General features: G+C 44.9%; 1 protein-coding gene across 4 annotated transcripts in view; it reads left to right on the top strand.

The window, feature by feature from the left end:
- The window catches only part of MAPK9 (mitogen-activated protein kinase 9), a 58,535-nt gene extending 37,725 nt beyond the window's left edge, over positions 1-20,810 (top strand). The window contains exons 7-13 of one of the 4 annotated variants that reach the window (XM_023201967.1): positions 5,311-5,476; positions 6,954-7,025; positions 11,729-11,911; positions 13,426-13,550; positions 14,547-14,610; positions 16,167-16,238; positions 17,888-20,810. In XM_023201967.1, the coding sequence (XP_023057735.1) occupies positions 5,311-5,476; positions 6,954-7,025; positions 11,729-11,911; positions 13,426-13,550; positions 14,547-14,610; positions 16,167-16,238; positions 17,888-18,030 (825 nt within the window). In that variant the 3' untranslated portion in view covers positions 18,031-20,810. Of the gene's footprint in view, positions 1-5,310; positions 5,477-6,953; positions 7,026-11,728; positions 11,912-13,425; positions 13,551-14,546; positions 14,611-16,166; positions 16,239-17,882 lie in introns of all 4 variants that reach the window. The other 3 variants (XM_023201968.3, XM_023201965.3, XM_023201966.3) reach the window with 3 other exon arrangements.
- Positions 20,811-21,755: the final 945 nt, after the last annotated feature.

The following is a 21,755-nucleotide window of genomic DNA, read 5'->3' as shown; positions in this document are numbered from 1 at the left end:
GCACATGTTATAGAGGTCTGAGAAATTTATATCATTTCTTTCAGAATGTCCTCTTAACTCCATTCTGTATTCTTTTTCTGTGAAGCACGAGTTAATTGACATTCATTTGCTCTTAAAAGTTCCTTTTTATAGCATTCTGTTCTTGTTGCATGGATATACTATTCTCTCTGAGGATAAGCTTTTGTTAAAGGGTTTTATCACTCCCTTCATTGTCTTTCTCTACCCAGAGTTCCTTTTTTAGTGTGTTAGGTCCCTCCCTGTAACATGCAAGGCTTTCCCCAAATGTCTGGTTGGATCATGTTTAAGATTGAAGCATTAGGCCAAGCATGGTGGCTCATGCCAGTAGTCCCAGCGCTTTGGGAGACTGAGACGGGCAGATCGCCTGAGGTCAAGAGTTCAAGATCAGCCTGGCCAACATGGTGAAACCCTGTCTCTACTAAAAATACAAAAATTAGCTGGGCGTGGTGGCACATGCCTGTAATCCCAGCTACTCGGGAGGCTGAGGCAGGAGAATTTCTTGAACCCGGGAAGCGGAGGTTGCAGTGAGCCAAGATTACAACATTGCACTCCAGCTTGAGCAACAAGAGCGCGACTTCATCTCAAAAAAACAAAAGATTGAAGCATTAGAGACTGACTGGAAGTGCTGAGTGAATGGGTGGATTGTTAAAGAATGGATGTCTCTTGGGCCACAGGCAGCTGCAGGTGTCGCCTTCTGTAGGTTTTTTCTCTGGGCACCATTTGATTTCTCTGGAAAAGGCCCCTCCAGTCCCTTGGTGGAGGGATGTAAGTCTGGCTGTTGGGGTACAGGGCTGTGGGGTGGGACTGGGCTTCTCATGTGGCAGAGCGCAGACTCTCTGGGCAGCCCTGTTGCAGGCAGGCCTCGCCGTGCCTTCCCTGTTGGTGCCCACAGGACTGCGTGCTGCACCTGTGGCCCTGCACCTGGAAGCTGGGCATCAGTTTCTCTGCATGAAGGGCCAGCAGGAGTGAGGAAGGAATGGAGCCTCACTTTTGGGATGGAGGTGGGGATCTGGGGTATCTAACTGCTATGAACTTGGACTTTCAATAAAAAGAAAACTCCAAGTGCTGCCCTTGCCTTGTTCCGCCTCCATAGCACCTGTGGTTCACTTGCTGAGCCTTTCCTGGGTGTCGTGGCCATTTGTGGAGGTTGGCATTCCCTTCGCTCAGCCATGGCATTTGGTGCGGTCCTGCAGCTTCCTGTCCCTGTAGAGTAGGGGCTTTTCGTGGGCGACATCAGCATGCCACGGGGGGTTACACAGGCGAGGGACCGGCTGGGAGAAGGAAGGGGAAGCAGCCGGAGGAGGCAGCGAATACCAGCTGAATGAGGTGCAGTCCTGGCCCCTCAAAGGGCCGGTCCAGACTGCGGTGCAGCTCTGAGGCCTCCAGTGTCACATAGGAACAGGCCTGCCTCAGCACCCCTGCCTGGTCGGCCCCTGGCTGACAGCTCTGTGAGAGGTACACCCTGGCAGGGACAGAGGATGGGTGCAGACACCGCACTGGGGCATCTGTCACTCCCACTCCTGTGGTGGGAGACCAAGGAGTGCGTTTCCGTGGCCCCCACAGTCCACCCTGGCCCCCTCAGCTCTACTTCTCCACATAAGTTGGGAGTGGCTTTCCTGTGGCATCCATGGTTCTCTCTTCCTCGGGAAATCGGGAAGACAGAGGTTAGTGGGACCCCCTGTAGTCCCGTCACTGTGGTCTCTCTGCTGGCTCTCGCCCTTCCCCTTTCCTGTTATTCACACCCTCAGCTCTCACATCAGGAAGCCTCTGTGGCTTACCTGGCATGTGTCCCAGACCTTCATTCCTGAGCCGTCTGTGTCTGGTGGCTCTCAGTGGGCCACAGCGTCCCAGGCCACCCAGTGGCCATCTCCCCAGTCCTCAATGTGTGGCTGGAGCAGAGGCCCTTGGCAGTTGGAGTAACCCCCATACGAGTTCCTTGGCCTGCGAGTAAGTCATCACAACGGGAAGGCCAGATGGAAACCTGAAACTGCCCCCAAGATAGCAAATCAAGAACAAGATCACGCCCTGCAGGGCTCGGGTGGGTGGAAGAGATTAGTGCCACCATGGAAGCCTCAGGGGAGCGGGGACAGTGGTCTCTTGCATCCCCGTCTAACTCACTAGTCCAGCCCTCGAAGAAACTGCATGGATTCTGGCGAATGACTCGACAGCCACAGGCTTATGGCACTGGCAGTCCTGGCTGCAGCTGCTGTACGGGTCGAGGTGCGGTTGCTGGAGCAGATTAATAAGGCCTCAGGTGCAGCGTGTTGATCGGGCAAATGCATCCTCCACACTGCTTAGAAGAGAGGCCCAGGCAGCACCACACACGTGCAGGCTGGACAGCAATGTTCTTTTACAGCTTTGTTCTAAGGCTTTGCTAACGTTCCCACCCTCCCATAACATGACCAGAAGAGAACTGGCCCAGACTTCACTTCTGACCTGACCCCACAAACTCCGCAAGTGGAGGAGCCATGATTGCGTTTAGGGTCTTCAGGTTTCAGTGTCTACTTAGAGCTGTGTCCATTCATCCTCAAGAGTGCCTGGCTGTTCTCCTTACCCAGTGGACGGCCACAGCTACTTGTGGGGAAGGACCAGAGAAGGCCAGACAGTGGACACCTGTCATGATATGCTCCTTCCTGGGATACCTCTCAAGCAATGGGTCTGGATCCCAGAGTCGAGCAGGCAGTGGGGGAGGTCAGCACCTGCCCCACTCGTGCTGCAGGTGCTGTGGTGCCCTCACTGCTGCCCACAGGGTAGCGTTGGGTTCCAGGCTTTTTGGGAGCCAAGCCCGGAGCCAGGCATCACTTGGATCTTTACTTGGCATTTGTCATCTTTGTTCTGAGTGATTTTCAAGACTTGAAGGGGGCATAACTGTCTTTCCCTCTGCTGTCCTTGAAATTGAAGTGAGGTGTTGGGAAGTTGTCTCAGTTTGTATTTTGGGGGTGCCTAGAGAGGGTCCCAGGGTGCGGGGAGAGCTCTAGGTGACCTCCTTAGCCACCTCCCCATTGGCCACACAGAGCACCCATGCAAGCTTGGGATTTTATCACCACCGTCTTCCAGCAGACGGCAGTGAAGTGTGCTTTTCCGGCTAAATTAGTATGTGATGACAGTTTTTTGACAGATGGCAGCGTCTTCAGATGAGCGTGTTTTCTGGCGCACTGGGGTTCACAGAGCTGGCGGGCAGCCTGTGGAGATGGTTCCACTGCTGCGCCTGTCCTTGGTAGAACCAGGCTGTCCTTGTCATCCTTGCTCCTGCGGCTGTGCTGTCAGTTCTGGGTGGGTTGGGCTTCAGGGCCTGCTGGCTGGTGAAGTGTGTGCGTTTCACACCTCAGAAATCAGCCTTCTGGAGGGAAAGTGCCCACTGCACACCCTCCGCGGCCTGAGGGAGTGCCTCTTTCTGCATCTCCCGCCAGCGCCACGGCTGCTTGCTTTCCGTCGCTGCCATGTGATAGACTAAAAATGGGCTTTCATTTTGGGTTTTTAAAAAAGAGTTTTGTGAGATTGAGCATTATTTTATCTGTTAGTAATTTGTGTTCTAAAATGCCTGTTCTTGCCATATTCTTTGATTTTATAAAAGGAAACGAGAAACAAATTGGTTCATTTGGTCTTAGCTCCATGACCAAGTCCTCACAGCGGACAGTCCCTGGTTGAATGTGGGCTGCTTCTCCCCGGCTCTCCTTCATGTGGGAGGCACCTGGCTTCTTCCTCTCAGGCCTGCTGGGGGTGTCTGCACAGTACCCTAAGGTGGAATGGAGGCCTGGGGGCCTCTTTTTGGGGCCAGGTAGAGATTGTGACTGCATTTTTAAACATTATATGTTGATCATTTAAATTTTACAGAATCTAGGAAGCCTAGAAATAGACCATTTAGCAGCATTGAAATGTGATTGTAACTGTTGTAAATGTTGAAATGGCTTCCTGCTTGCCCTGATAACAGCTCCACAGCCTGCACTGAGGCACACCTGCAACACCCTTGTGGCCCATCCGTTGAGATGTCTTAAAGTCAGGTATTAGGCAGTGTTACGGAACCTGCAGCTCCCCAGGTAAAGTATCCTCACGCCTTACCCTGTGTCAGTGGCTTGGCAGTTTAACATTGCAGGTACACTACTCTTGTGAAAAGAATGGATATGGGTTGTTTACAAGTCACAGTTTCTAGATTGAGTTTGCAGGCTGAAGTCCCCAGGCAAAAGTCAAATTCCTAAGGCCTGAGGAAGGGGCTAGGGTGGAGGATCAGCAGGAAGAAAGTCCCTTAGTTATGAGGGAAAAGGTTGCAGAAGTTGTGTTAAGGTTTTGCAAGTCGGGTGGAATATGACGCGTGTCTTCATTCAGCAGACACTTCCCAAGGGTCTGCTTGCGCCAGGCATGCTTCTGAGTGCTGAGAGCACAGCCAGTGCCCTGCTCACAGAGTCAGCACTGGGGAGGGGAAGAGAGGTGGCAACTGGAAGATGAGCAGGTGAGTTTTTGTGCCACGTATGGATGGAGATGGCAGCACCGGTGCTGGTGGGTCCTTGTGGCAGAGGTGAGAAGACTGGAGGTGGATGATCATGGAATTGCTCTTCCAAGGAGAGAAAGAGCCATGGGAAGATTCCAGGTTGGGAGGATTCTGGACCTGTGCTGTCCAGTATGGCATCCACTAACCACAAGAGGCTGTAGAGCACCCAGGATGTGGCCATGCTACATTTGTGAAATATATACTGGACTTCAGAGGCTCACTACCAAAAAGAGAATGTAAAATATCTCAGTATTTTTCTTATGTTAATTACATTTTGAAATGATAATATTATGGATATATTGGGTTAAATAAAATACACTGTATTAAGATTTCACCTATTTCTGGTCATGCTGTTGAACATGGCTACTAGAAAATGTACATTATACACATCGTTCGCATTATATGACATTGTCTATGGAACAGCACTGCCCTGGACTGATAGTGAGCATGAGGACCTTAGCAGAAGAGAGTCAGAGTGTTGGGGCGCTCAAGTCCAGGTGTGGAGGGTGGGAGGGGGGCGTGTGTGCTGGACATGTAGATGCATGGATGGAGGGCCTGCGAGACCACAGAAAGGGCAAAGGAGAGCCATGAAGGTTTCCACTGAGGGCGAGGGGCACCATCTGACCGCTTTAGGCTGATTTGTTTTAGTTTCAATTTGAGAGTAAGATTTTCCAAAATTGTTAGCAAATCTCAGAGTTCAGTTCACTCCCTGCACTCTCACACTGGCTTCACAACCCTCACGGATGTGAAGTCGTTTATTTAGTGTGCTTCGTTCATTCGACTGATTTAACCCGTTGCTTTCCTAGGATTTGAAGCCTAGCAACATCGTTGTGAAATCAGACTGCACCCTGAAGATCCTTGACTTTGGCCTGGCCCGGACGGCCTGCACCAACTTCATGATGACCCCTTACGTGGTAACCCGGTACTACCGGGCGCCCGAAGTCATCCTGGGTATGGGCTACAAAGAGAACGGTGAGCATAGCCAGGGCTGGAGGAGGCTGGGGGGTGTTTAGAAACTGCTCTCGTGGTGGTCTCGAGTTTTTTCTCTTTCCTTTGAACCATGTGGTGTATACCATGGGGACTGTTACACATAGAATATAGCATGATCCAGAGATAAGAAATAATTAGTTGTGTTTTTCCGTTGGTTAAAATCATCCTCTCTTAAACATTCACTTTTAAAATGAGTATTTTTGAACTTTTTAATCAGTTTAACCTACCTACAGCCAAGTGTGCAGATCCTGAGTGTGCAGCTCAGCTGACGTGAGCACACCCACAGCACCAGCAGCTCTGGCCTCCCCACGGCCCCTCCCCCTCGCAGCACACGGGGTTGGCCAATCTCCTGATCTCCAGTACCCTGGATCAGCTTGATTTGTTGGTCTGCGTATTGGTTTTTTGAATTTGATATAAATGGAATAATACATGTTCTCATGTAAAATTGGTGTTTTTTACGTCAAAACTTAGTTTATTCTAGCAATATCAGAGCTCTTTGAAAGTGGGCTTTTAGCAAATTTGTTGAAAATAACGAAATCTCGCTTACTTGTTTTTAAAAAGACTGAAAGTTTGCCCAGGTCAACTGAAATGAGTTTTGCTGCAGGTTCATCTGGCTGCGTTGTAGCTTGTGTTCTCGCCCTGAGAGGCAGCTTTATGTGCTTCCTGTGGAAGAGAGAAAACTTGATCCCCTATTCGCCTCTCCCCTCTGCCCACCAGCAGGGCATTTAGAGGGCTCTGCTGTCTGTCTGAGGCCTGGGCCCCACAGATGAGGGTGGGCACTGTGGAAGTCTGGGCTCCTCTAGCAGGGCCTCCCCTGCAGTCCTACAAGCCAGCCAACCGGCGCCAACAGTCAGTTCCCCCACTGAGTGCTGCTGCCTTTCTGACGGGGCAATCTAGAAAGTGATCGCTCAGGAGGTGTGGTGTCAACAATGCACAGAGGCTCTCGCTGGCAAGCTAGTGACGCTTACTGGGTTTGTCTCTGGGAGGGGGTTTGGAGAAAAGGGATATGGGACTCTAGCTGGTTTTTAATCCCCTGGTGTTTGGTAGTGGACATCTGGTCTGTCGGGTGCATCATGGCAGAAATGGTCCTCCATAAAGTCCTGTTCCCAGGAAGAGACTGTATCCTTCACGGGGGACCTGGCACTTGGCCATGGAGGCTGGGGGTGGGCATGTGACCCTGAAAAGCTTTGTGTTCACAGGCACTTCTTGTTTCTGGTTTTTTGTTTGTGTGTTTGTTTTAAGCTATAAAGTATTGGACTCTTTGGCACTAAAACCCCAGATTGCTACAAACTGAAGGCTAAACTAGAGGTCAGCAATCATTCATATTGTGTAAAATTTCACCCTTAGCTAGCAATTTATTTTTCCATATTTGTGTGTTTAGTACACTGTTAGAATCCTTTTCCTCACCTTTGTTTTGTTCATGACACTTCATAATTTTATCATTTCATTTTATTTTCAGTTGATATCTGGTCAGTGGGTTGCATCATGGGAGAGCTGGTGAAAGGTTGTGTGATATTCCAAGGCACTGACCGTATCCTTCCCCGCGGCCTTGGCCCCGCCCTGCTTTCCATAACGCCTCAGGCAGTGTGACCTCCTGCTTGCACGGGCGCTCACGAGGACAATGTCGTCATCCACTCCAGACTGTGTTCTAAGGGGGGCTTGACTATATTTGTTAATTAGTGTCACAAACCAAGTGGTTCAATTTTATTCTTTATTTTTAGCTTGACTACCTGTGATGATTTTGAGAGTTAGAGTTAAGTTAAATCAATTATATTAGCTTAATTTTACCAAAAATAGCTGGACATATAGAAGAAATTATTTATTCTTTGATAAGTATATTCTGATATTTAAATGAAAATACTGTATTACTTAGTTTATTCCATTAATTTAACTAGGAAAGATGCTATCTAAATTTAATAGGCTCATGTGCTTGTGTGCTTTAATTAAGTACTATTTTGTTTGTTACTGGTATGCATTGAAATATTTTCCCCCAAAGTAAGAACTGAAGCACATTATAAAATACCTATAAAAGTGAAAGAGATTAAAATGAAAATTTTGTGAGGAACAATATGTTAAACTTTCTTGTTTGTTACTGTGCTGACATTTTGTAGAATTTAAAAAAAAAATCTGGTGGGTTATTTTGTGACACACTGGGGAAGTCAAAATACATGTAAAATGAAAGAGATAAACTCATACTGTAGTCAGCAAGTCGTGTTAGATATACAGCAGAAAGGAGAATAACTAATTTTTACGATAGCCTTCTTTCCTCATTTGCCATTCTTCCATCCTTAGTATTTTTTACCCTAACATGGTTCTTCACATCTTCCCTTTTTCATTTGTGTTTTAACCACTTAGTTTTTCATTAGTCCTTGACTTTGTTTTCATTACGAAAGTTTAAATTAGTCTCTATCCTTGGGCAGATTGATGGTTGCTTTTAAGGAAAGCGAGCTCTGTAGTCAGTGTTTCGTGTGTATCTTAGGAAGATAATTTCAGATTTTAATAAGTTTATCAGAGTGGTCTCCTTATAACATAAATTCTTCACAATGCAAACTTGAAATGAAAATATTTTTATTCCTCTCATTTACCTTTCTTTACATTTTCTGTATCATAGATTATATAATGTCAAGTTAAATATTTTATTTGTTCTAGTAAATTTTCTAGCAGTTTCTATAGCCTTACCTCAGATTCACTTGTTTCAGCCTATAAATAAGGAAGTCTTTATTTTGCAAGTGAGCTTAATTAAAAAGGGAAAGTTGAGGAATTAAAAGACTAATAATTTAGAAATATATACTTAATGTTCAGTTTGTCTCAATTCTTATTCATTTTGTGCCATTCCTTGTTTTATTAAGAAATGTTTTCTTCAAAAAGTACAAAAATGAAAAATGTGAGTTTTTGGTGCATTTTAGTAAGTAACTTAAAATTCCTGCTTTACATATTAACATTAATGTCAGTAATTAATGGTGTTATCTATAAGGTTACCTAATGTTATTCCCAAAAGTCACACACAGTTTAACATCATTTTTCTAAAGAAAATTTTGCCAACTCTTTCAAGTATTAGATTGAAATTTGGGAGATAGAAAAAAGTTGCAGAAATCAGACTGAGGGTCTCAGAGGTTTGCTTTAATTTGTGACCTGGGGTAGAAAGGAGCTCCTGTCCCTGTGGTGGCCTATGAGAAAGAGGAAGCTTTAGCCAGGCTACCTCGGGCCCCAGTTCAGACTCCTCCCCTCGGCAGCCAAGCGTCCTTGAGAAATTTAGGGCCTCTCTGAGCCTTGGTTTCCCCTTCTGTAAAACAGGAGACCTGCAGTCTGCCTGCAGCTTCAAGAGTTAGACAACAGGGTCCACTGAGCTTGCTGGAATTACTGTTCCCCTTCCCCCAGCCCTCCCATCTGTCCCCTGTCCCTCCCATCTGTGGGATGCTGGGGTGGAGGCCTCTCAGGGAATCTGGGGGGCTTCTCTCACAACTGGTTTAATTTCTAGTCCTTTATCATTAATCCAGCAGATATTTCTCTCACCTGCCCATTTCTGGGTGCCTAGTCTGACTTAGATGCAAAGAGGCTCCTCCCAGCTGCTGAATTGAGGCTGGATCTTCAAGGGCAGGGCAGAGCAGGAGACCAGAGCAGAGGCTGCCATCATCCAGAGGAGAGGCGGAGGCCCCCAGCAGGCTGGGAGGGTGCGGCTGGGGAGATGGGCTTGTACTCTGCTTTGAAGTTGGACCCTTCAAGGAGCCTTGCTAGGATTTGGAGATGTCTGTTAGACAGTGAATTCAGGGGCAAGGTCTGGGATAGAGAGATCAAAGTGGGTGTTATCCATCTGTTGGTAGCCTTGAAGCCTAGGACTGGTAGCGAGCGCTTGCAGGGGAGGAAGAGACCAGGACCCAGGACTTAGCCCCCTTGAGGTGGAGGGACAAAGGGAATAGGGAAGGAAATGGAGAAGGCACTCCAGCGACCCCTCCTCCTAGAGCGTGGTGACAGAGGGAGGCTCATTCACATGAGGAGATGAGGACAGAGGACTGGCCGCTGGGCCTCGTAATGGCTGCTGGCAGCCATGATGGGCACAGCATTTATGGAGTGGAGGGAAGAAAGCCTGATGGGAGTATGTTTAAGAGAAAATGAGAGGCTGGGAATTAGAGACACAAGTATAGACAGCTCTGTTTTTTTTTTTTTTTTTTTTTTTTTTTTCTGAGACAGAGTCTCACTCCGTTGTCCAGGCTGGAGGGCAGTGGCGTGATCTCAGCTCACTACAGCCTCCACCCCCCGGGTTCAAGCAATTCTCTGCCTCAGCCTCTGGAGTAGCTGGGATTACAGGTGCCTGCCGCTACGTCCGGCTAATTTTTGTATTTTTAGTAGGGCTGGGGCTTCACCATCTTGGCCTGGCTGGTCTTGAACTCTTGACCTTGTGATCTACCTGCCTTGGCTTCCCCAAGTGCTGGGATTACAGGTGTGACCCACCACGCCCGACCGACAGCTCTTTATGGAAGTTTTGCTGCAAATAGGAATAAGATAGAGCGATAGGTAGTGGGGGCCAAAAGAAAGCAGCTACTGTGTTAACACAGGAGAAAACACTGTCAGTTAGCAACGTGATGGAATGTACTGGTAGAGTGCAAAATGTTGATGTTGGAGAAGGAAGAGTTGAGGGAGCTCTTCCTTGAGTAAGCACAAGGGTTGGTCTAGAGCTGGGCAGGCTAGGTGTAGCCGGGAGCCCAGTTGGTGGCTGTATGGCAAATGGCACACAGATGCTGGGTGGGTGCATCCTGGGGAGTCTGTGGGAGTGAGCATGCAGAAGAGGTATCAAAAGTGTAAGGCGGGCCAGGCACGGTGGCTAACACCTATATAATCCCAGCACTTTGGGAGGCCGAAGCAGGCAGATCACTTGAGGCCAGGAGTTCAAGACCAGCCTGGCCAACATGGCAAAACCCCATCTCTGCTAAAAATACAAAAATTAGCCAGTCATGATGGCAGGTGCCTATAGTCCCAGCTACTTGGGAGGCTGAGGCAGGAGAATCACTGGAGCCTGGGAGGTGGAGGTTGCAGTGAGCCGAGATCGTGCTACTGCACTCCAGCCTGGGCAACAGAGCGAGACTACATACATACATATATGTGTGTGTGTGTGTGTGTGTGTGTGTGTGTGTGTGTGTGTGGCAGAAGGAAAAGGTGTGAGACAGTTTTCACATTTTGGCTAAATAGGTAAATAAAATGTGGGCATAATTCTGATTTGACAATATGTATGAAACAGGAGTAAGAAGGAGTATTTGCTAGTGAATTGAGTGCCAGAAACCCATTTCCTGAGCAGGTCTTTGGAAGTATAACATTTTGGAAGAACTGAGTTCATGTACCAGTTCCCTAGGTTATTTCATGGTAATGTAAGTTCATTTTTCTAAGACATGCCTCAGTGAGCACCTTTTGAAGCTGCTGTTGATGCTGTTTTTTTCTTGCTTGCATTCTCTTGTATAGTTGAGTACAGTTTCAGTATCACTTTCCCACATGTAATCCTAATTATCCCAAGCCTAACAAGCACCCTGTGGAATAGGCAAAGCTGGTAATGTCTGCATTGAACAAAGAAGGAAATGGACCCCTAAGGAACTTGACTTTCCTGACACACTGTGAGTGCTGAATGCAGAGTTGAGTCTGAAACCCAGGTCACACACTTTGAAAGGAAATAAAATGCATTACCTCGGTATTGCAGTGATGGTTGGGAAGAGTCAATTCCAAGTAAAACAGAATGTCTGTCATTTGACAGCTGTCAGTGGGCTCAGTCGAAGCCCAGCTGGTTGGTTCCCTGGCTGTAAACTGAGGGGATCAGACAGGTCTCTCCACAGGTCCCTCGAGATCCTCTGTTCTTCAGAGAGCCGTGAAGGAATCTGAGGTAGCGTTAGTGTGAAAACTGATTTCAGTTGGCTTATGTAATGTTTATCTAGTTTCATGCTTAATCATTTTTGCCATAGGTATTCTTAGTTACAAGATAAACTTTATTTTGAACTAGAGTGGGAAGGTGTGTAGACTTCATTGTGTTGATTTAATAAGCTGTGTCATAGTTTATGAAGACGCAGAGTGGAAGAGTTTGAAAAAATAGTGTAACTTGGAAACCCAAACCTTATTTGAATATTAGTTCAAAATTCTGCTGCTGATCCAGTGGGGTGGCCTAGCCGATAGGTATAAAGATGACTCAAATACTGCTGCTGCATGTACTGTGAATACAAGGCACTCCAGTTATATTTTCCTCAAGAGACTCCTTAGATATTGATCAGTGGAATAAAGTCATTGAGCAGCTTGGAACACCATCAGCAGAGTTCATGAAGAAACTCCAGCCAACTGTGAGGAATTATGTAGAAAACAGACCAAAGTATCCTGGAATCAAATTCGAAGAACTCTTTCCAGATTGGATATTCCCATCAGAGTCTGAGCGAGACAAAATAAAAAGTAAGATAGCCTTTTTTTTCTTAGACTTGTGTTTTGTAATTCAGGTGGCGCTTTCAGTCTTTCATGTTTGTATTCAAAAAACCTGTGAGTTTTGGGAGAGAAAGTCATTTTAGGCCAGAAGTCTGAGGTATGAAGGCACTGAGGAGAGAAAGCTTAAAGGTCTAGAAGCTTTATCCTCCATAAGATGGCTTAATTGAAGCCTTTGGCCAAAATAAAAATAATCAAATCAATCTGAAAGAATCTTGTTACAGTTACAGCAACTGGAATTCACAAAGTTTTCAGGTGAAAAGAACCCTTGAATGCAGATTCTAGAGTCGGAGCCATGTGACAGTCACTCCATAGAAAAGGTCCTCCCCACCTTCTCCTGCACCCTTTACTACAGTGTGATTGCTTAAGGAGAAAGAATATATTTGATTCTGTCCACATTAAGATTAAGGTAAACTGGGCCGGGCGCGGTGGCTCACGCCTGTAATCGCAGCACTTTGGGAGGCCAAGGCGGGTGGATCACGAGGTCAGGAGATCGAGACCATCCTGGCTAACACAGTGAAACCCCATTTCTACTAAAAATACAAAAAATTAGCTGGGCGTGGTGGCGGGCGCCTGTAGTCCCAGCTACTTGGGAGGCTGATGCAGGAGAGTGGCCTGAACCCGGGAGGCGGAGCTTGCAGTGAGCCGAGATTGCGCCACTGCACTCCAGCCTGGGGGACAGAGCGAGGCTCCGTCTCAAAAGAAAAAAAAAATTAAGGTAAACTGTGCCTTAATCAGAAAAGCCTCAGTCTTTCCTGTGCTTACTCAAGTTGTGAACTTCAATTGCCATAACCTAGGTGAGCCTTATATTTAAGTTATTGAACTTGTTTTTTTTTTTTTCTAAATACCAATCTGTAGATTGAAAAAAAAAAAAGTGTAAGTTGCCAGCACTGTATACAGCTAGGCCAGTCAGAAGCATCTGTGAGTGTTTTATCCTGTGGGAATGTGAGATTGTTGCATGGTTTAAAAAGTCTGTTCTAATTTCATTTTGATGTGACTTAGAGAAAAGTACTCCCCCATGCCTCATGCCCACACTCTGGGCAGTGCCACCCGCAGCTCAGCAATTGCCACCTTCCTTGCTGTGGTTTCCCAGCCTTGGGCCCTGCCCAGACATTGGTCTGAGGCTGCCTGGTGCTCTTCCCCACCACCCTGGGGGCCCAGGTTTCTCTTCCCCTTGCAGATCCAGAGGCGTAAAACCACATTTAGAAACCTGGTTTGTCATGAAAGTGGCCATCTGACTTTTTCTTAAAAATGTTTGGGTTATGGCCGGGCGCGGTGGCTCATGCCTGTGCAACAGAGCAAGACTCCGTCTCAAAAAAAAAAAAAAAATGTTTGGGTTATATTCATCTTGAACCTATCAAACATTTCTCAAAATTAATACATCTTTGTTCTGTCTGTGCTGTCATATTTAGTTCTTTATTGTATGATTCTCTTTGTTTCATATTAACAGCATTAGTGTATTAATCTAATCTTTGTTGTCACCCTAGCAAGTCAAGCCAGAGATCTGTTATCGAAAATGCTAGTGATTGATCCTGACAAGCGGATCTCTGTAGATGAAGCTCTGCGTCACCCATACATCACTGTCTGGTATGACCCCGCCGAAGCAGAGGCAGTGAGTATCTGTTTTGAAAAGACTTATATGTGGAGGCCAGTCTTGTATTTCCTTGGATCTTGTCTGCTCGTCCAGAGCGGCTACATATGGGTAGCAAGTTCTCCATTTGGGGCTCCCAGTTACAAAAAGGCCAAGTGCTGTCTGAGGCCTGGGTCGCTCGCTCAGAGGACCTCGGGAATGAACTTACGCTTTGGTGATACCAGTCTCCATTTTGCAAAGGCTGCTGTGAGCGCATAGTTTATTAAGCATCTGTTCTGTGCCATTGGCTTTGGTTATATCCTCTTGTTTAGGCCACTCAACCAGAGAGGCTGAGCAGCTTGCTGAAAAATCACACGTCTGTGTATCCTTCCCTAAAGGCCTTGTGCCTTCTGGCTGCCCCGCTGGAGGAGCTCCACTCTGAGTTTGGTGCCCACGTGCGTGTTTCTGTATCAGCACTGGTGTGAGTGAGCTTTAGCTGTGAGGGAGATCACTGCGTAGTGGCAGGCTTCCTTCATGCCATGAGTGAAATACATGTTTATGGCATGGCCTGTGGTTTTGCCATCAGTTTAAACATTGTTTTATATAAAAAGAATCCAATTTATAAGCAGACTTTTGTAACAGTCCATTTATGAGTTGGACATTGGGTTTGGGAGTTCTCACGTGAAGAACATGTAAAATTTGTTCTAAGAAACAGCAGTACCTTCCATAGCTGCCAGCACGATGCCTTGTCCATGATGGGTCTCGGGAAACAGCCTGTGATGGGCAGATGTCTGTGTTTTGAGGTCAGGTGATTACTAACAGGAACATAGTAACTCTTTTTTGGTTAACTTTTTCATAATTATTTTGATCCTGAAGCTGATCCAATATCACATGACAAATCTTTATTAAACCATGTGTTGAATTAAACTAAATCCACATCATAAATAGACTAGAAGTCTTCCAAGCGATTTTACCTTTTTTAGTGCCTCATTTTTTTTGAGGCATTACTGTTGACTTTACATATGATTTAATTTTTAGCCACCACCTCAGATTTATGATGCCCAGTTGGAAGAAAGAGAACATGCAATTGAAGAATGGAAAGGTAAAGATGGAGCTTATTTTGATCCTTCCTTACGACATTTCTTCCAATCCTGTAAAGCAGAGGCTTTTCATTTTGTGACATTTCCCTTCAGGAAGGGGCAAGAAACCCTGCGACCCACTTAGCCTCTTTCTCCCCAGTTTCCAGTAGAAAAAGAACTTGAAGAGAACAGAGTTAGAGAGGAATATGTATCAATTTCTTATCATTTGCTTCAAGAAGGAAAAATAGCATTTTTTATGGCTTTTCACATATCGGTTTGTAAACTGAGCTTAGTAATTGTATCATACTTATATTGATAACATGTTGCAAATTGTCAGGTGACACCAGTTCACAGGCTGCATGTTACCTATAGAATTCCCAGTGTATGCAGAAATGGGGATCCAGGGCTGGGGGTCATGTGAACTTCTGCCTGCTTTTTTTAAGCCATGTAGTTGTACATATGTTTTAAAATCTAGTTTGGGGGAAATTGCAGATTGAAAATATGCAAATAGGTATTATTACCGCTATAAGATTAACCAGACCACCCACAACAAACTGCACCTATAATGAAGAGGTTGACCTGACAATTCTTTGTTAAGAAGTGGGATCAGTAGTAACTGAGAACCACAGTCAGAGTGAGTCAGCACTGAAGGTGGGTCCTGCCCCAGGGCTATCCTGGAGTGCCGGTTGCCTGTGTGAGCCTGTGCTCAGCAGTACATGCACACAGCACACTCACTGGCCTCAGTAAATGACTGCAACGTGCTAATGTTGGTTTATGAATACTGAAATTTTAGGAATCCCAAATCACTTACTTAGTTTTTCTTACAAATGAAAGTTGAGGAAAACTGAAGTTGAAACTAGGAAAAGACTTAGGCGTGTGGATTCATTTCTGGCCAGTGTCGGGGGTTCCTAGCCCACATGTGGATGCTGGTTACCTTTGGAAAACCCCAAGTAACTACATAGAGAAACATACTGAAATGCGTGTGAGAATATCCAGTCCCTTATAGTGTTCTGTGGGAGCCAGTCCACTTCATAAAGCCCCTTGTGGATCCAAAACCACCCCATATGTTTTGCTCCCTTACTAGCTGCACGGAAAAGATGTGATGTAGTCCAGGTGCAGTGGCTCACACCTGTGATCCCAGCACTGTGGGAGGCCAAGGCGAGCAGATGGCTTGAGGCCAGGAATTCAAGACAAGCCTAGCCAACATAGCGAAACCCCATCTCTACAAAAACTATAAAAATTAGCCAGGCATGGTGGTGAACACCTGTAATCCCAGCTACTTGGATGGCTGAGGCATCCAGGAGGTAGAGGTTGCAGTGAGCCAAGACTGTGCCACTGCACTCTAGCCTGGATGACAGCATGAAACTGTCTCAAAAAAAAAAAAGAAAAGAAAAGATATAATGTATCAAAACGTGAATATTTTGGTCCAGGTAGACTATATTACTGAATTGACTTACAATTAAAAATAACACATCGCAGTGCCTTTGGAGTGGTTCAGTTGATTTGGAAGCAGAGTTTAGAGATACAATGAAACTCTTTAGAAACTGATTAAGCATTTTAACTTGTATTTTTATTAAAGAGCTAATTTACAAAGAAGTCATGGATTGGGAAGAAAGAAGCAAGAATGGTGTTGTAAAAGATCAGCCTTCAGGTTAGTGATTGCTTTAATTGATTGTATGATATTTTTCTTTCCCTATTCAGCTTTTCTTTTTGGAGACAGAGTCTCGCTCTATCACCCAGGCCGGAGTGCAGTGGAATGATCTCTGCTCACTGCAGCCTCTGCCTCCTGGGTTCAAGTGATTCTCCTGCCTCAGCCTCCCAAGTAGCTGGGATTACAGGCACATGCCACCACGCCTGGCTAATTTTTGTATTTTTAGTAGAGATGGGGTTTCACTATATTGGCCAAGCTGGTCTTGATCTCCTGACCTCGTGATCTGCCCGCTTCAGCCTCCCAAAGTGGTAGGATTATAGGCATGAGCCACTGCACCTGGCCTCTTTCCCTGTTCATCTTTTATAAATGGCAGCAACATGTGAAATGCCAGCCTAGCTAACATCAGATTTAAAAACCACTGTGTGAATAGCCACCTTTTTGGCTTATCATAGTGAAGGGGGTGGTAGATGGCATTTTACTGATGTGCCAGGCACTGAACTTCCTTATAAACATTTCTCTTTCATCTTTGCAATAATTGCTGTCACCTCCATTTACAGATGAAATGGAATTTAAAGCCTTTTCAATGTTGATAACCCTTTGTACGGGTCCCACCCAAAATGCCAATCTAAGTAAAATGGAATTGGGTTTTCTCTTGAGAAAATTGTTCATATCATTCTCCCATTTTCCTGCTTGATCTGCCGATCTTGATAGTGGCGGAAGCCTGCTGACCGGGTAGTTGTACAATTATGAGAGACTCTGATATTAGTGGTATTCACTTACGTCTGCAGGATTCTTCCCGTTGACTAAATGAAACACTCAAGTTATATTTATTTTCTCTCTCCCACTCCCACTAGAAAGCACACACGTGCGTGGGGATGCACAGAGAGCACAGCTTACTTTTTATTCTTGAATTTTATATTCAACATGACGTATGTGTCAAGCATCTAGAGATTATATAACTTCAGCAAGAACCTAAGCACAAATTTATGACTGCAGACGTCGATCTCAGAGAGTCTGCCTGTTGTATTTTTATTCACACCAGACTAAAATATAGATAGTAGGAAGTAGGATAGTTTCATTTGCTTTAAAAGATTAAAATGTCAGTTTTCTGGAGTTACAAAACAATAAAAAATACGAGGCCACTAATTTTTTTCCTTTTTCTAGTATATAGTCTATTTATTGCAAAATATTTCTTTGAATGTTGATGCTTTTTGTTCTGTAGATTTAGTGTTTATGTTATAAATTGTTATAATTCAAGTGTCTGGTGACACTTGAATCCGATTCAGGCTTAAGCTTTTGTGATACTGCATTTTCAGATAAATATAGCTGTTTCCTTTTGATGTCTGCTTGAAAGCAGCGGGTATTTTTTAAGTAGCTAACATGATTATACATGGCCACATATATGTTTAGCCACTGAGAAGAAAAGAAGAATCTTGCAAGGAAAGACATAGGAATATGGGACTCTGGGCCTAAAGAAAGACTCAAGGAAAAGTTCAGAAAGTCTAGCTGACTAACTTCTTGTTTATACTCATAGTTAGGATTGGGAAACTGCAAAAGGACAGAGCCGAGAAATGGCCTGAAGTCTCGTTGCCTGGATTTGCAGCAATGTCGTGCCTCAGATTTTATTATATTTGGTTTTCTTAGCACAGATGCAGCAGTAAGTAGCAACGCCACTCCTTCTCAGTCTTCATCTATCAATGACATTTCATCCATGTCCACTGAGCAGACACTGGCCTCAGACACAGACAGCAGTCTTGATGCCTCGACGGGACCCCTTGAAGGTTGTCGATGATAAGTTAGAAATAGCAAACCTGTCATCATTGAAGGAACTCTCACCTCCATGGGCCTGAAATGCTTGGGAGTTGATGGAACCAAATAGAAAAACTCCATGTTCTGCATGTAAGAAACACAATGCCTTGCCCCTACTCAGATCTAATAGGATTGCCTGCTTAGATGATAAAATGAGGCAGAATATGTCTGAAGAAAAAAGTGCAAGCCACACTTGTAGAGATTTTGTTCAAGATCATTTCAGGTGAGCAGTTAGCGTAGGTGAAGTTGTTTCAAGCTGTAATAGTGACAGTTTCTCATCATCCGTAACTGTTGAGATGTGTGTGCATGTGACCACAGATGCTTGCTTGGACTTGCCCATCTAGCACTTTGGAAATCAGTATTTAAATGCCAAATAATCTTCCAGGTAGTGCTGCTTCTGAAGTTATCTCTTAATCTTCTTAAGTAATTTGGTGTCTGTCCAGAAAAGGTTGATTTATGTGTATTAATTGGCTGTCATGTTATCATATCTTATTCCCTTTTGTGCTATGATTTATTCTATCTTTTGTATTTCAGAAGACATATTAATTAAATCTATTTAATAAATAAAAATATATAGCTTTTCTTAAATTTGTGATGTTTGGGGCTGAGAATTATCACGGCTAAAACCAAGACACTCATGTGGACATCTTGTTTTCTTTAAACTGTCTTGTCTGGGATGATTGAACATTCAGCTTTACTGCACGATAAAATTTTAAGTTTTGCTTAGTGCTGCTTGAAATCCTAGCTACCTTATCTCTTTCTTCTTGGTCTTCTAGACTTACTATGAATTTAAAATTCTACCTAGAACTTCACCATCTTTGTTAGGCACGTAACACTCCATTTTAAGATGATGGCAGATAGATTCCTGCGTCCATGGCCTAATGTTGGAGTAGAATCTTACAGAATGGTCCCTAGAGGTCACAGCAGTCATTTCCTAAGTGCTTCCTTTGCCAGAGACTGACCTGGGTCCTTTACTTACCTTCCCTCGTTCACTTTCCCTCTGCCAATACCATGTTCTTGATTTTCTTTCTTCACTGGAAGAAAGTGGATCAATTCCTCTGGTCTGTTTTCAGAGGCCAGGCTGATTCAGATGCCTGTTTTTTGCTATTGTTTTCCATTGTTTGGGGGCATTCCTTTTCACAAGGGAAACCCGTGAATGTTCTGGGAAACTCTTCAGAGGATATGAAGGAAATACCTGAAGAGTAATGATTAACCATTGAATATTTTCTGATTTAAAACTGCTCACCTGAAATTGATACTTTGAGACTTTACGATAAGTAAATGATTCAGAACTCATTCAGATACTGAGTGTGTTAAGTGTCACTGCAGAAACGGAGCTATGACGATCACATTTTGCTGCCTGTACCTGTGTTTTTCCCTTGAGCTTGTTTTGTTGCTGATTCATATCTTGTGTTCAATTACTTTGGAAGCTTTTCGGTCAACATTCTCTAGACTGTGTTCTGAGGAGGAACTGTGAAGAGAAAGTGGATTCTAGATATGATCTAAAGTGCATGGCTCTCTCTGCACTCGTTATGTCCTATCGGTTGGTCGAATCACTGGAAACTGGAACCCTTGATTAGCAAAACTAATATTGAAATAAGAAATAGTTCTTTTATATTGTCGTTTAGACACTTTCAAATACAAAATGGTAATAATAACTTGGATTGACGCAGAAACACCTATTGTATGACTGTCTATCTATCTTCCCTGTAATGCACATTCTTTTAAAAGACTTCACTAAATCTATCTTTAAAAGGAAAAACAAAAGGGAGACATTGAAAATGCACGAGTTGCCCTGCACTGTGTGATGCTCCCTCCTCGGGAGATGTGGACAGGGGACGAGGCACCCGCAGGTGCCCTGCTCACTCACTCCTCTGTGCACTCAGCGAGCCACTTGCCACAGATGGAGCCCGGACCGTGTGGAGGGTTTCCCGGAAAGGCCGTCTTCCACCAGGTAGAGGCGAGCGTGCCTAGGACAGGCCACAGGACTCCACAGAAATACCTCACCCGGCTTCAGGGTTCTCCCTCCTGAGCCTAGATTTGCCAGGGTCTTGGTGCCACACAAATGGTTTCACACTGATCTCTGTGGAAAAATGCTGATGTTGGTTAAAGAACTGAAAAATGGGCTCAACTTTTCATCTTTTCTATTTTATTTTTGTAATTTATATTGTACACAACCCAGGAAGTAACTATTTTGGACATGTATTTTTATAAACCAGGTAATTTATTATTATCCTGGAATTTAGACTAGGTTTGTTTCATTTGTTGACTTGGTTTTCAGTCAAGAAGGAAATGACTGTCTCCCCCATGTTCAGGTCTTAATTTCAAGTGCAGAGTCCAGAGAGCGAGTTCTGTCGGAGCAGGAGAGAGTCTAGAAACACTGGCTGTGCACACTGTGTCAGTCGTGGGCCTGGAGATGGAAACAGGGCTCTGCTCTGGTCTTTGAGATGTGAGACGCAGAGCCCAGTGCGGAGAGTGGAAGCCTCTTACAGGCCGCTTGCCCACACCAGGTCCGTGTCGGAAACACTAAGTGGGTGCTGCTTCAACCCGCATCTAATGCTGTGTAAGTCACGATAACGACGTACGAGTCTGTCTGGTTGATTTCTAATGTAACTCCTCTGGTATTTCCTACTGGTGATAAATACAAATGTGACCTTTCAGATTGCATATCTCAAAAGTAACATTGCCTAATGTTTTATAATAAAATATATTATGTGTGTTTTGGTTGGTGAAAATAATACAGACTACATTTTAAAAGATAAATGTATAGCATGTCCAATTTTTGTGTGTGTTTAAATAACAATTAGATATTTCTCCATCACCATCTCTGATGACAGATTTAACATGAACACAGATAGATGATAAAGCATCATGCTTTTGATCAATGTTAGCAAGAGGTTTCACACTGAAAGGCAGAAACATTGCTGTTTGTTCTCTTATTGAAAATATTCTGCTGGGGCCGGGCGCGGTGGCTCAAGCCTGTAATCCCAGCACTTTGGGAGGCCGAGACGGGTGGATCGCGAGGTCAGGAGATTGAGACCATCCTGGCTAACACGGCGAAACCCCATCTCTACTAAAAAATACAAAAAACTAGCCGGGTGAGTTGGCAGGCGCCTGTAGTCCCAGCTACTCGGGAGGCTGAGACAGGAGAATGGCGTAAACCCGGGAGGCGGAGCTTGCAGTGAGCTGAGATCTGGCCACTGTACTCCAGCCTGGGCGACAGAGCGAGACTCCGTCTCAAAAAAAAAAAAAAATATATATATATTCTGCAAACTCCTAAATCTGTGTTTTCAAAACTAATGGCGGTAAGTTTTGACTTCACCAATACGCAACCACAGTTCAGAATATTGGTGTAATTATTTTCTCATGAGGCGTGGCCAGGAGAATCCGCCAGTCAGCCTTAGTCGTATGACTTAACGTCATTCATGGTGCTTGTGGCTTTGCGTGGGATGAGCCAAGTTCATCTGACGTGTGTTTTTGAAGCACTTTAGGCTTCAGTACTTAATACCACAGGAGGAGAAGGACACTCAGTGGCTCAGTTTCCTTTGTTTGCTTAAAAGGACTAGAATCATTCCAGAGAGATGAGCATCAGCTGTGTTTGTAAAGGTCTCGAGAGAAGGAAGGCGTTTCTTGAGATACTGGGGTCTGGGTCTGGGTTCCATTTCTCTGTCCTGTTCCCTCTTCCCTCTTTCACTGCAGGCAGCACTG

Source organism: Piliocolobus tephrosceles, chromosome 4, assembly GCF_002776525.5.
Source record: "Piliocolobus tephrosceles isolate RC106 chromosome 4, ASM277652v3, whole genome shotgun sequence".
Classification (NCBI taxonomy): Eukaryota; Metazoa; Chordata; class Mammalia; order Primates; family Cercopithecidae; genus Piliocolobus; species Piliocolobus tephrosceles.
This window is presented reverse-complemented; position numbering and strand designations above follow the sequence as displayed.